General features: G+C 48.9%; 1 protein-coding gene across 1 annotated transcript; it reads left to right on the forward strand.

Annotated features, from left to right (window-relative positions):
* The first annotated feature begins 912 nt into the window (after window positions 1-912).
* On the forward strand, window positions 913-14,919 carry LOC108247314 (AT-rich interactive domain-containing protein 1B). The gene is made up of 11 exons (XM_037981446.1): window positions 913-1,745; window positions 4,020-4,202; window positions 7,311-7,454; window positions 7,563-7,676; window positions 11,402-11,648; window positions 11,726-11,809; window positions 11,971-12,114; window positions 12,186-12,534; window positions 12,773-12,922; window positions 13,376-13,542; window positions 13,630-14,919. Exons 1-11 carry the CDS (start codon window positions 1,104-1,106, stop codon window positions 13,905-13,907), a joined length of 2,502 nt encoding a protein of 833 aa, XP_037837374.1. The 5' UTR covers window positions 913-1,103; the 3' UTR covers window positions 13,908-14,919.
* The last annotated feature ends 318 nt before the right edge of the window (window positions 14,920-15,237 follow it).

A 15,237-nucleotide genomic window follows, 5' to 3' on the forward strand; every position in this document is an offset into this window, starting at 1 on the left:
GGTTCCTGCTGGGTCCAGTTCACTCAGGAGGTCTTAATGAGACGGTTCTGTTCGGAGGAGAAACTATCTTTAAAGCTGCTTTTATAATGTTTTATATTTAAATCAAGTTTACTGAAGAAAAGCAGCCTTTCAGTGAAACATTATGAGTTTCTGGTGTCATATTTTAATGTTTTTACTAAATCTGAACTCATTTTATGTTTTAGTTCTTTTCAGTTCATTGGAAACAGAAGGTTTGACTTTATGTGAGATTTTAGGATGTTTTAATCATAAATTGTTTAGTTAATTTCTGTTTACGAGGTTGTAAAGTTTAGGGACTCATCACATCAGAACCAACCCAACTCAAGATGGCCGTCACAGCAAACACAAAAATGTCTCGAACTCAGAGCTTGAATTTGGAGTGGTAGTAGCTGAGAGTCCTTCACAACACACCTTCACTTAAAGCTTTATTTATTTATTTATCTCCTGCAGTCCACCGGGCCACATCAGAACCCAGAGACAGGAGAGGACAGGTGAGGACAGGAGAGGACAGGTGAGGACAGGAGAGGACAGGCGAGGACAGGCTAGGACAGGTGAAGACAGGTGAGGACAGGCGAGGACAGGAGAGGACAGGCGAGGACAGGTGAGGACAGGAGAGGACAGGAGAGGACAGGCGAGGACAGGTGAAGACAGGTGAGGACAGGAGAGGACAGGTGAGGACAGGTGAGGACAGGCGACCATCAGGGGGTCCAGCGTGACTCATGAAGACCTGAGGAGGTCCAGGCTGGACTCCAGGGACCAGTGACACCCCGGCTGGACACGAGGCCCGGCTCAGCCTCAGACAGGACCCAGACAGAGCCTCAGGACTGCAGTCCAGAGGGGGGCTGCTGCTCCTGGACCCCCCTCTTCATCCTCCTCCTCCTCCTCCTACAGCTCCACTGTGCATCCAGCAGCAGCACCTCCGGGGCCAAACTCACAACAACAACAACAACAACAACAACAGCAGCGGGTTCAGGAGGAGCTGCGGGGACAGACGGAACCATGAAGGGACAGAAAACCTCCTGGAGGGGAGCAGCAGAGCAGAGGAGCTTCATCAGCTGAATCACAGAGAGGAGGAGGAGGAGCGGATGGATGCCAGCCTCGGATCAGCCAACAGAACCACCAACATCCCTCCTCCGACTGGAACCAGCACCGAGTTTAATCATTATTATGGGAATGGAAGAGGAGGGCCTTGCTTTGATCAACATGGCGGACAACAAAGCTCAGGGACTGGGGTAACAGCGGCGGCGCGCACGGTACACGGCACCACCATGGACCAGGTCCACAACAACACCCACGAAGGCTTCAACAGCAACAGTCCGTACAACCACTACCCGAACTACCGAGCCGGCTACGGGACCGGTGGATACGGAGGCATGATGAGCCCCTCCCGGCAGGGGAACAGCCTGATGGGCCCGGGCAGCAAAGCGGCCATGACTGCTCCCAGCTCCGGGGCTGGAGGCGCCGGAGGATTCCAGCGGTTCCCCGGACAGGGTCAGCAGCAGCAGCAGCATCACCCGTCGGGGGCCACGCCGACCTTAAACCAGTTATTAACGTCTCCGAGCCCGATGATGCGCGGCTATGGAGGCGGGTATCCAGATTACAGTAATCCTGCGGAAGACACGGGCTCCCAGTACGGCTCAGCAGTTCACGGCTGGGGGGGACAACAAAGGAGTCACCCCCCGAGCATGAGCCCGGGGAGCAACGGGCCGAGCAGCGTCAGATCTCAGGTGAATAACACAGAATTCATCCTTTTTTCCCCGGAAACTGACACCTGCTTTCGTCCGTTACATCTGTTAGCCGTTATGCTAACAGCTGATAGACTTCATTTATACAACACGACACACATATTTTCGTGTTTTGGTCTATTGACTACAACATGATTCCCTTTTGCTCTTTATTTACACAAGGAACGACAAATAACAGCCTCCGGAGTTAGTATTTGTGAGTAGATTTATTGTTTTCGATTTTGTGTCCAAGGTGACTCCGTTTTAGCCTGCTAGGCTAAGCTAACGTTAGCCTGCAGAGCTAAGCTAACATTAGCATTGTAGCAGCACAGGCCCGAACGGGCTCCACGTTGGAAATCTGTCAGTTAAACGATCAGAAATGTGAATTTAGTGGATAATTTGTATAAATAAATCAAATCAGGAAACACTGAGATGTGGTGACACCAGTCAGCGTTCAGATGACGGCTCATTTCCCGTCTAACTGACACCGAGTAACCGCTTATCGTATGCTAATTAGCCTGTCTTTTGAAGTGATTAAAAACGGCCGTCAGTCAGATTGTTTTTCTCCGCTTCCTGAGCCTGAAAACGGCTCAGCGAGCGGCCAGGACCCGGGGTTATTCATCGGAGGTGTGATCCGGAATGAGGTGACTGCATTCAGCGCTTGATGTGTTTTCTAGTTTATTGGCAGGAAGCCCATTATGTCCCAATTTCCACTCAGGAGCCCTGACCTTCACACATGCAGATTAGCCATGTGCCCATCAGCGCCGGGGTAAATACCAGCTGCCCCCCGGAGGAGGCAGCTTCTCTCCCGGTCAGCCCCGAGCCGCCTCTCCCGGAGACCCTGGAGGCTTTTCAGCCTTAGAGTTTACTGCAAATTATATGAAATATTAGTTCTTAATCAACGGTGGTCTTAAATTATTCTCAGAGAGAGGAGCACCGCTGGGAGCAGGTCATTATAAAAGCTTTAATTTAAAGTTTTGGGGCAAATAATTTGATTCACACCTGATGTAATCCCATTTAAACTAAAACATATCAAAAAAAGGTTTAAGACAAACTATTTCCTTTTTTTTTTAATTGTATTTATTTGACTCAAGTTTAAACGAGAGTTGTTTAAAGAAAGTAGAACTGTTTATTAATTTAACTCCTTAAAGCTGCTCGGTTCAGAAGGTGGAATAAAACATAAAAATGTTCATCCTGAACGATATCAGGAGGTACAGTTTGAAGGAGTCACAAAAGTAGTTTTCTAGATAAATGCGGGTCCACACTCAACGTAAACAACAATACGTGACAGGCCTACATGGGGCTGTAGGCTGTTCCACCGACTTTCAGCTGTTTCTGGAGGTAAACAAACAACATGGCAGCTGGAATCTGGTTATAAACCACATATTCTCGGCTCATTGTGTTTAACCAGCCTGCAGCTGTTCTTCATGAGCTCTTCTTCCTGGTTTCAGCTGTTAAAGGTCGGGACTTTTTACAGGAAAGGTTGTTGAAGTGCCGTCAGATTTGTGGGCAGCTTTGTAAAAATCTGGAAAATCAACACTGACTCAGTATTTTGAGAAAAGTCTCTGAGTGTTTCTACGGCAGCGATTTGAGCGTCCAGTTATTAAAAATGACGTTTTTTTTGTGTGCACGGCTTGTAAAAGTGTATTCTTGGCTGTGCACATTATTTTATGCACCTCCACGGGTATGGTTTAATCTGTGGAGGTGACTTCAGAAATGAAGAGAAGCAGATGAGGACCAGTTTTTGATGTTTTTAGACCTGGACATGTTTTCTGTCAGAGGACAGATTCCTGCAGGAGTCTGAACAGAACTGTAGAGACGCCTGCGAGGACTCTGAGACATTACAGAATATAATCAACCTCTGACCCGTGAGGACATAAGAGTCCTTGGGTTCAGTAACGCCTCTCAGCGCCATGAGAAACCACCTTAGATGAGCTAATTAATAATAATTAATCTGTTGTTCACATAAACATTTATAGGTCACAGTCAATAATACGAGACTGAAATTGTCCCAAAATATAACGATGTTCCCTCTAAAGTTTAAATGAAGATAAAATACACTGATCAGTTGATCTCCTCCCATCAGAAGTGAGGAGTTAGAGTTTCAGTCAGACTTTGGGTCAGAACCTGTGGATTGTTTTCACCTGAAGCCTCAAAGGTTCTGCTCCATGCTCGGCCCAGTTCTGCAGGTTTGTTATCATGTTGGCTTTAAAGCTAAAACTAAAGTCCGACTGAAAGTTAAACTGCTCCTCATCGTCCCTCTGTCCTCTTCCTCAGGTGGACCCGATGGCCATGAAGCGCTCTCAGCTCTACGGAATGAGCAACAGCCCGTACCCCCAGCAGCAGGGGGCGCCGTACCCCGGGCAGCCCTACGGGTCCACTTTCCCCCACAGATACCAGATGGGGATGTCCGGCCGGGGCCAGGCGGGGATGGGAGGGCTGCAGTACCCTCAGCAGCAGGTAGGAGGCGCTCTGTGTTTATCTGGTCCTAAAGTGTCAAATAAACGGATTAAACTCGTCCTTCAGGCAAATTAACTCAATTAATAACAAGCTTAAACTTAAACATCACCTCAACATCTTCAGCGTGGGAGGGACGAGGACGGACAGGATTAGGAACAAGGTCATCAGAGGTCCAGCACAGGTTGAAGGACTGGGAGATAAAGTTAGAGACGGTTTGGACACGTTCAGAGGAGGGACAGTGGGTATATTGGTAGAAGGATGTTTGAGACAACGAGGACATGTATGGATGCAGTTAGAGAGGACATGGAGGACACAGAGGACAGAGTTAGATGGAGGAGGAGGACTCTCTGTGGAGACCCCTGAAAAAGGAACAGCTGAAGAAGAAGAAGAACCAAAATGACTTTAACTTCCTCATTTCTAATAATAAGATGATTTTAGTTTAAAACTCTGGCAGGCGGTGGGTGATACGCATCATCATCATCATCATCATCATCATCACCACCATCACCATCATCATCATCATCCTTGGCGTGATCAAAGCCGGATGTTTGGGCAGGAATCTTGAGCAGGACAGGTTGGGCTTTCTCTGTATTTCATACAAGCAGCATCAGCTTCAGTACGCCTGTGCTGTGGAGAGTCTACCTGTGATTTACACCGTGGCCCACTCCGTTGTAGATGGTTTAATGATTTAATGAGCTGCTGACGTTCCTGTGTGGTCAGGATTGTTCAGAACCTCGGCTGCTGGGTACGATTTAACAGAGGGACGAGTTGAGCAGCACCTACATTAATCTACGAGTCCCTGCTGTTCTGCTGAAGATGCTTTTAATGAAACATTTTGCTTTTTATAGCAACAGGAAGTTAAGTCTACTTCCTGTTGCTGCTCTGAAACAAGCCGGACCTCCAACCATCAGCTGCTTTTCTGTTAAACAAATTTATTGCTGCTCAGAGGCAGAAAACTAGATTTAACGTTTGGGAAGCAGCATTTAGAGGAGTTATTCTGCGTCCTGACTCGAGTCATTCAGACAGAGACAGTCGGTCCAGAACGTCTCTGCTGAAGGTTCTCTCAGTTTGTTTGTTTGATCGTCGTCTTGTCAGCGAGACGCTCGGAGGACAACAGATCTGTTGATGCTGTCAGACCACATGGCTGCAGCAGAGCGGGTCGGGCCCGGCCGCTTCGGGTCAGGCTATTCCTGGTGCAGGCTGGGCTGGGACTATTTTTAGGCTCCAGACTGCCCATTTGGATCTGAACAGACGGGTTTCTCAGGCTTTGTTAGTGAATTCTGACAGTCAGGAACAGTTTATGGGTCAGAAATCAAAGTGTGATGATGATGATGATGATGATGCTCCTCCACAGATGGTGGAGTTTTCATCACATGTGTAACACTCACTGTGGATCTGCGATGTCTGTACCGGACCTTTTGGACCATCTTTGAGAGTTTGAAGTTATTCTGGAGCGAAGCCTCTGTGACGACCGTGTTGTTCGAGCTGTTAGCCTCATTTACTGGAAACATGCTGAGCTCCGAGATGAGATGTAAAAAAGGAAGGAGCGTTATTTACAACCCAGAGAAAAGATGAGCCATTGTGGAAAGTCTCAGTAACAACTGAATGCAATGATCTGCAAATCTCACAGTGGATCACGGTAAATGTATAAATGTTAAAACTGAGAAACGGAACCATTTTGGGACAAAAATCAGGTCATCCTGAACCTGCTGTCAGCAACACGTCTCTCTACAGATGTTCCAGATGTTTCCCTCATCAGTCTGTAAACATCTGGACCTGAGGTTGTCCCATTCTGTCTGTTCAACAGTCCTGGATGGGAGCAGATGTTGTTCTAATGCACCCCCATACCATCAGAGAGGCAGGCTGACCTCAGAGGAGACACATCTGTTCACATCTGGCTTCTTCTTTGTTTACACAATCCTGTTTTCTCTTTTCATTCAGGAACTTTATTCTGAAAGTGTTCCTGTGTTCTCAGACACTTCCTGTCAGCTGGTGAGCCTCTAAAAGCTCGTCTTACCTGCAGTCCTCTGACTGACCTGCTGACAATGAACTGAATTAGTTAGAAAAGCTCCTCCAGATGTTGCTCCTGGTTACAGATGTGTTGCTGCTGTCAGACTCAAAATGACATTTTTTTTCCTAAAAATGGGTTTATGAGATTTACATATCATACTATTTTGTTTTTACTAACATTTTACCCAACATCCCATCTTTTCAGTGACTGATGACGGTTGTTTAAGTCACCTGTTTGATGTTTTTATGGTAATAAATTTGTGGTTAAGTGATAGAAGCTGAGGAGGTTCGAGGCTCGGCTCTCAGAGGAACCCTCAGTGTGACACAGATCAGGTTTCAGGTGTTTGTCGCTCTGCTCTCAGCTCGTCCATCACACACGTCGCTGCTTTCTTCCCGCTGACGGTTTTCACAGGTTCTTCCTCCGGTTGTCGTCCCGTAACCGTGGCGACGTTAATAAATGGTTCTAGGTGGTTTTGTGCTCAGCCTGAGGGAAGCTGGGTCGGTTCTGTCGTCTCTGCTCGCTCTCACGCCGAGGCTCTGATGAAGAACATCACGCAGGTGGACGGGGGAGTAATGAGTTTCATCTCAGCGCCGGGCCCCAGGTGGCCCCGGGACTCCTCCTTTATTAACCGCCTGACTCCAGGTGAAATTGTTTTTCCTTCAGGAGCTGCTTGGACAGATTCTGCTTTCAGGTTTTTAGCTGCAGAACAACATTTAAAGCTTCTTCACTCCAAGATGTCTGCTTTTCTCTGGGTTTACTGCAGCAGTTTGACTTCAGTTAAATTCCTCAAACATGAAATTTCTTCCTTGTTCTGGTTTCCCTCCTGCCTGTTCAAACTCAGGTTTATGAATTAGAGCTGATTAAATTCTTTAAAGCTGATATTTGCTTCTTTTAAAACTCGTCAGTCAATCATACCTGAACATTTATTTCCCAAGTAGAAAGCTAAAGAGCCTCTGCTTCTCCGGCCTCCATCAGTCAACCTGTTTCTGACTGCCGTGGTGCTCCTGAGCAAGGCAGCAGCTCTCTCAGGTTGCTTTTGTTTCGTTTGTTGAGTTTTCAGAGCTGATGTTTGATTAATTGGACTCGTTTCTCCTCAGATGGGCTCTCAGTTCAGCCAGCAGCAGCAGAACATGAGCGGTTACTGTCAGCCGGGTCAGCCGCCGTACTTCAGCCCGCCGCAGCAGCAGACCGCCACCCCCAGCCAGCCGCCGTACATGCAGCCCCGCCCACTGCCGCCGCAGGTAGGCCTCAAACTACAGAACCCATCTCTTGAGTGAATCAGGTCTGTGGAAAAAAGTCAGGGATAGATATTCAGAACACTTCCTGTTGGTTTATTTCCTTTGACACAGGAAGTGCCACAGGAGGCATATGGGGGGCGGGGCAAGTCTGCCGCTATGACTCCTGGGAAACCGAACCATGAAGACGTGAGTCTGAGCCAGCAGGAGAGGCCGTCCAGTCTGCCGGTAAGTCTGAACACGACGGTCAGCTCAGGACTGTGAGGAGGCGGAGCTTGTGACTGAAACCCCGCCTCCAGTTGTCTCATAGCTGAGGAGGTGGAGCTTGTGACTGAAACCCCGCCTCCAGTTGTCTCATAGCTGAGGAGGTGGAGCTTGTGACTGAAACCCCGCCTCCAGTTGTCTCATAGCTGAGGAGGTGGAGCTTGTGACTGAAACTTTAAAGCGCCTCTGATGCTGATTTCTGAGAGTTTAACAAACATGTTTGTATAAAACAATGCAGAAAATCACAACAACACAAAACTTTCTGTGAAATGAAACCAAAGACTGACAGGCCGGACGTGAGCCTCTTCCCGGCAGCCATCTTGTTCCTGAGCTCAGTTTTCCTCCCCAGGTCTGTTTGGTTTTGAGCGAGCGGCGGACCATGAAGGGTCACAGCTGCTCGTTTAGTCGTGTTATTTAAAGAGCGGAGCTGGTTTTTGTGCTGATTCAGATAGATTGAACCGTCCTCAGAGCTGTCTCTTTGTCCCGCCGCGGCGCCTCGTTGTTGTCGTAATGATGGCGTCTCCTTCCTGTCGGCAGCTGAACGGGCAGACATCACGCTCTGAGCGCCTGGAGCTTCCCGCTGCGTCCACAGCTCAAATAATGATGTTCTGCTGATCAGGAACATCCTCCTCACTTTGATCTGCATCAGAAACTGTAAGAACTCAGGACGGGTGGAGGTCCGAACCATCTGTGCAAAAGTCCTGATGCAGCCCTGATTCTTCTAGTTTGTTGTTTTTCAAAGCAGCCAGTCTGTGCTCTTCATCAGTACTTCTGGAGACGTTTTTACTTTAATATTTGGCTGCTGGAAACAGTTCTACAGAGTCTGTTTCCAAATAATAATCTGTGATTGTTTCATTTCTGGAAAACATTGGGAGAAGAAGCCAGCATGAATGTTGGAGATTTGATGAACTCTGAGAGAAAACATTCATCAGACTTTTCCAAAAACACAGAAAAGTTTATTTTTCTAAAACCTAACTCCATCTGAGCTAATCCTAAAAACCTCATCAAATGATTTGTTCATTGTTTCAGTTTAGTTCTGACACTCAGACGCTCGTTGTCTCTTCGCAGGTAAAGTCTTTTCCTTCGTTTCTTTGACTTGTGGAGTTCTTTTCTCGGCAGCAGATGAAGTGCGTCAGTTCTGCAGCTCGGGTTTAATCATCTTCAGCTCCAGCTGTGAGCTGTCCTCGTTCTCCCGCTCGCTCCGTCTGTGTCTTCCTTCTCGTTTTTACATTCTGTTTCATTTTCCTCATCTTCACTCCTCCTCCTCCTCCTTCATCCTCCAATTCTTTCTGTTTCTCCTTCCTCCTCCTCCTCTCTTTCCATCTTCCTCACACCGAGCCTCCGTTTGAAGTCGGGGGTCCTGATGCTGTTGCCGTGGCGACCGCTGCCGGATGAGAAACATCTCCCTCGCAGGGGGAGGAAATGAAGAAGCTCATCAGAATCCTGGCAGCCGTCTCATCCGAGGTCGTCAGGTTCAAACAGTTCGGTCTCTGGATGTCGGTCAGCTTTTCTGACACGACTGAGAACTAAAGGATGTTAGAGAGTTCTGAGGTCCGACCCGGCCTGAGTCAGTTTAGATTCATCCTGAGCTTCAGAGGTCAGAGAGCCTCCCCAGGCTGCAGGATGGCAGGTTGTTTTATACGAGGGAGCAGGAAGTCATGTGACATCTACCAGATGAGGGTTGGGTGGAGGGGGTCGGCCTGGGTAGACGGGGTTGACATCATCTGCTCCCATCCAGGACTGTTGAACAGCTAGAATCCTCCACAGACAGAATGGGACAACAGGTCCGGGAGCCAGCTGTGCACAAAAAAGCCAAACTGTTTACATTATGATAAGCTGACTGTCCCGGTTTCTGTAGCTCAGGATCAGGACGATGATGCTGCATTTCCTGGTAGCAGGTCAGGATGGTTGTTGGTGAAATGCTGAATGTGGTGAAGGAGTGAAGGATCTGTGAACGGTTCAGGTTCAGGGTTGGAGCTCTGCAGACTCCTCTCCGGTGGTCTTTCCTCTGAGTGAAACCCAGAAGAGTCCCAGTTGGACCTGATGGGTTTTTATCTCGTCAGCAACGATGGAGGACAAACATGTTGTTCATCAAGGTATCTGCGGTGCGTCCTCTCCTCCTGTCCTCCTCTGATGGACATCTGGCTCTGATTGGTTTATTGAATGTTCTGATGAAATTATTGCTTTGATCGGTGTAAATATGAAGCATCCTTCGTGTTCGTAGAGAAGAGAAATTTGATGCTACTTAAAGTAAGTAGATTGAATCTGTGCTCGGTTTGAGATCGGCAGGTCGTCATGGCGACCTGATTCTCCTCTTTGAACCGATTTTGACAGAAAGTTTCATCATCTGAGACGAGACTCGTTCCTGCCTCGGTTTGAACTCGTTCTAGTTGAGTTTGTTGCAGAAGCTGCTGCAGACGACCCATAATGCATCAGTGTCTGCCCAGAAATAATCAATCAGTTCCTCCGAGGTAAATCAATAAGAGGTGAAAGTCTGAGAGCCGACAGGAGGTGATGAAGATGATGATGAGGAGGAGGAGGAGGAGGATCATAAATCTGATGAAGCTGCAGTGTGTCCTCACAAAGACTCTGTGATTGGAGCTGCAGAGAAACACACTCTGCATCCTTATAATTAGTGTGTGTGTGTGTGTGTGTGTGTGTGTGTATGAGGTGCAGAGCAGGCAGCTGATTGGTCGAGCTGTTGGCAAGGGGCGGATCGAAGAAGGAGGATGGGTTACTGCGTCGTGATTGGCTGGCTCAGAACTGATGGGAAACAGTTTTTAATTCTTCTTCACCTCCTTTTTTATTTCTTCTTCCTGTTTTTATTTCTGGTTTTTCTTCTGTTTCCTGTTTTCTTTGCCGTCGTCTCTTTAACTCTCCCTTCATCCGATCTCATTTCATTTCTTTTTCCTGATCTCTCCTTTTGTTCTCATCGCTCCTGCAGCTCCACCATCGACCGCCAGGCTGAACAGAAATCAGTCCAGAACCGTTCAGATAAAGACTTTAAACAATAACAGCTGTTCTGGAGTCAGGTTAGCTTAGCTTAGCATAGAGACAGGAAGCAGAGGGACAGCAGGTCTGCTGGTGGTTCTGTAAAGATGGCGACACATTCAGACATCATTTTCCACTCTGAATATAGAGAGGAAAGAACCGAATGAAATCTGTCCTTTCTTAGGGTTTAATTATATTATGGATTATTAAAATTTCAACAATTCAAAAGTAAATTATCCACAAATTAATGAAAATATAAATTTCAACAAGAAAACTGCAAAAAGTCTTTCAGCACAACATTCAGTGTTTTTAATAAAGTGATTTGTTTTTTTTCCACGAACCTCTTAGATCGTTCCAGAAGCTCAGATTTGTTAAATCATGTCCAAATAACAGATTTATCAGAATCCTGAGTTTTAACGTTTTATTTGACAGGCTTCATATGAGTTCACTTTAATTTGCTTTTAGAAGAACTTCAGATTTTTCTTTTATTGTCCGTCAAACATGAGACATTTAAACATTTATTCAGTTAAAATGTTCCAAACAAACTGAGCATAAACGTCTCAGATTTTCAGCAAACATTAGTTTGAAGCTGTTTTGTGTTTTAAAGTTAATCTTCAGTCACATGACCTCCTGACCTCCTCCTCCTCGCTGCGGCTCCGACCATCGAATGGTGACCAGGTGTGTTTTCTCTGATCCAGGATCTGTCCGGCTCCATCGACGACCTCCCCATCGGCACCGAGGCCGCCGTCAGTTCAGGGGCCTCTGGGTCCAGCAGCGCTCAGGGGGACCAGGGGACACCAGGGGCCCGTTCGCCCTTCTCCCCCCACGTCTCCCCCCGCCTCCCTCCGGCTCGGACGGGGCCCTCTCCTTCGCCTTCACCGTCCCCCGCCGGCTCCGGGAGCCAGCCACGGTCCGGACCTCTGTCCCCCACCCCCAGCGGGCCAGGTAGGAGGGTGATGATGGGTTTTAGTCACATGACTCGAGGACTCGTTGGACTAACCCAGCCTGTTTGTGTGTCTCAGGGTTTCAGATGACCCCTCAGGGCTCTGGTCCTGGATCAGATGTTGGTCCTCACTCCTCCCAGGCAGCCATGACTCCTGACAGAGGTTGGTTTGTTTGTTAAAGCAGGTTTACTGAAGGAAAGACTTGAACATCTAACCAGAACCAGAACCAGGATCGAGTTTTTGATATTTGCTCCCAGAAACAGTCTTTGAGGTGAACTAAGGGAACCGTGTCCTGGATCTTCTTCACTCCTCCTCTTCCTCAGGTTTCCCCCCCTCCATGCAGCGCATCACCCAGGGGTCCCAGTTTGGTGTCCCTCCCATGTCCCCTCACCCGGCCCCGGCGAGGCCGATGCACCACGGCTCCTTCCAGCAGAGCAGCCACTCCTACAGCCAGTTCGGCCCCCCAGGTAGCAGAGGGACACACCCACACCTGTAGAGGATCCAGTCTTTGTCTCACACCTTGTCTCCTCCTTCCCAGGTAACTACCCTCGGCCCCCCCACTATGGTGGGACACCCGGTGCCAACTACAGCGGGCCCGGCCCGGGGCCCGGCCTGTCAAACAGCCTGGGGCCGAACGCCACCAGCCCCATGCACGGTCAGGGCCCCTCCACCCCGGCGAGCCGCAGCCTTGGACCCAACGCTGGGGGCCGCCCCTACCTCACCGGAGCCGGCACCATCGCCCCCACCTCCCCCAACATGCCGCAGGCTGCAGGGCAGGGCATGGGGCCTCCGGGGCCCAACGCCAGCTGCAAACCTCCCGAGATGGGCCCCAACGCTGGACCAAGTGCCAACTCCTTATCTGCGTCTGTGAGCGGCACTCAGAGCAGGTGAGACCTGCAGCGCCTCCTGGTGGTCAGATGTCAGAGTTACTTATAGATGTTCCTTAAAATTTATTGTTCAGTCAAGTCGTTTGGTCTTCAGGTGAGAATACTCAGGTGATTTCAGTTGGTTCTGATTAAAAGCCCTGGAATGAAGCCGGACCGGACCGCTTCTCATCCTCACAGAGACACAAACATCAGCTGAGCTGCTTCATGTTTTTGTATTTCCTCTCTCTCCACCTTCCAGGCCTCCCTTCGCTCGCTCGCCCGTCTACCACCAGTCCTGGCAGGGGGGTCGACCTGCCCTTTCTCCTTCCCCTCACCCTCCTCACCCCTCGCAGCAGGGCTCCAGCGCTCAGCAACAACCTGCTGTCCAGACCGCCTCAGAGCATTATGGGTAGGTTTGTCTTCATGTGTGGAATAAACCCTTGAAAGCGAGATGAAGCTGCTCACAGATTACAGGAGCCGTCTGAAACAAACATAAAGTCACATTTTGTTCATTCTTTTGAAGATTATGTTAAAAGTTGTTTAGTTTTGATGGAGGACAGTTAAAGTTTCCAACATTTACATCCTGCAGTCATGAAGCTCGTGTTCCCTCTGGGTTCATCGTGATTTACTGCTTCGTACCAAAACACTGAAGTTTCAGGAAGTGTTTTATTCAGGTAGAGATTTAACTAAATGAGTTAAAGTAAGAACTGTGGACGTCACTCTGCTGATCCAGCCTCTTCTTCCATTAACAGAACCGATCACAACAAACTCTGCGTTTGGAGACTCGCAGGTCTCCCTGATGCTCTTTGAGAGTAAATCAGAACTTTATTAATAAACTTCTTTCTTCTTCTGTGGTGTCCAGCCAGGGCAGCTTCCTGGGCATGACACCAATGGGAGGTCCAGGAGGTCCCGGAGGTCCCGGAGGTCCCGGAGGTCCAGGAGGTCCCGGAGGTCCAGGAGGTCCCTACAGCCACCAACCAGGCAGCTCTGGGAGGATGACTCCACAGGGACTCCCCTACAGCGCTCCTGGTATTCTGAAAGAATCCAGACTTTAACAGAGGTCCTGATTGGAGGGTTTCAGGGATCCGTTTTGACCTTCTGCTGTTTTCCTTTCAGGTCCTGGGATGATGTCAGCAGACCTGATGGTTCCTCACGGAGACACCAAGCCGAGGATGGAGCTGAGCAGAGAGGACGCCGGCCCCACCGCTGACCCACCCAGACCCAAGGTTCATCTGTTGGCCTCGTTAGCCAATCACAGTGGCTGTTTGTTGGTGGCGTCTCACGATCTCAGGGTTCTCGTTTCAGAGGCTCACAGTTCAGATGTTTGGACTTTGAATGTGGTCAGAACATTTGTGCTACAGATTTTTGGTTGCAGATGTCTCCAGCCTGTCTGAACGGTTGAAGCTGTGTGATGCATTCAGGAGCTCTCCTCTCTCAGGCTACAGATCTGAAACCACGATTAAAACAGGATTTATGTACCTGGGTTTCAGGACAGGAAGGATTCTGTTTTCAGGTCGATTCTTTCTGACAGAAACTGAAACAACACCACGTTTATTAGGATCAGTTTTACTGAACTCAACAAAAACAGAGTTGGGGAAGCAGGATCTTTGCTGACAGCGTTGATCAGTTGATCCAGCAGCTGCAGCTCTCCGCTCCTCATTAGGAGGAGGTGAGGAGTCGACCCGGATCCCAGGTTACGCCTCGTCTTTGCTTCAGCCTGAGCAACTTTCATCCTGCAGCTCCAGCTGCTGAGGAGAAATCTGATCGGGTTGTTTCATGCTCACAGTTCGACTCTGAGACGGTGTCTTTATGTGAGAAAACAAAACTAAGACACTTGTTTCCAGGTATTTATTAGTTTTAACACGAGGAGGAAACTCATCTGTTCAAAGCAGAGAAGTTTTAGAAAAAGAAAACAAGTTTTTTCTTATTCTCCTTTAAGACTTTCCTTTTGATCAGTCTTATAGTTAAGGCTGGTTTGGGTTTCCTGAGTCCACGTGTCCTCAGTCTGCTGCTGGAGGACAGACTGCTGGAGGACAGACTGTCCACGTGTCCTCAGTCTGCTGCTGTAGGACAGACTGTCCACATGTCCTCCTCTGTCTTTATTATTTCATTATTTCTAACATTATTTCTGAACCTGTTTGTTTTTAGGTCCAGATGTAGTTTCTGTTGGAAGAGAAACATCTGAATGAAATGAAGATCCTCTCTGACTTCTGTGTGTGTGTGTGTGCGTGTGTGTGTGTGTGCGTGGGTGTGTGCTTTGTACCACAGGACAGCTTCAGCTCTCAGTGTGTGTCGCAGCCCCCCTCCACCCCCTGTCCCATGTCCCCCAGCTCAGCCAGCGTGTCCTCCTGTGTGGGCGAGGACAGTGATAGCATTAGCAGCCCTGCCTGGCTCAGGACTCCACCCAGCCCCGTAAGTCCCGCCCAGTCCAACCTCCTCCTCGCTCTTCTTCGTGGGTTTTAGTTTGATCCTGAACTCTGTCACGGGTTCATTTACCTCATTTCGTGGCGTCTACAGAAGCCCAACGTGGCCACCATGACCAGCGAGAAGATCACCCGGCTGTACGAGATGGGCCCGGAGCCAGAGAGGAGGCTGTGGGTGGACCGCTACCTGTCCTTCATGGAGGACAGGGGGACGCCCGTCCAAAACCTGCCCGCCGTTGGAAAGAAGCCTTTGGACCTCTGCAGATTCTACCTGGCTGTCCGAGAGATCGGAGGACTGGCC

Source organism: Kryptolebias marmoratus, linkage group LG19 (genome assembly GCF_001649575.2).
Source record: "Kryptolebias marmoratus isolate JLee-2015 linkage group LG19, ASM164957v2, whole genome shotgun sequence".
Lineage (NCBI taxonomy): Eukaryota > Metazoa > Chordata > Actinopteri > Cyprinodontiformes > Rivulidae > Kryptolebias > Kryptolebias marmoratus.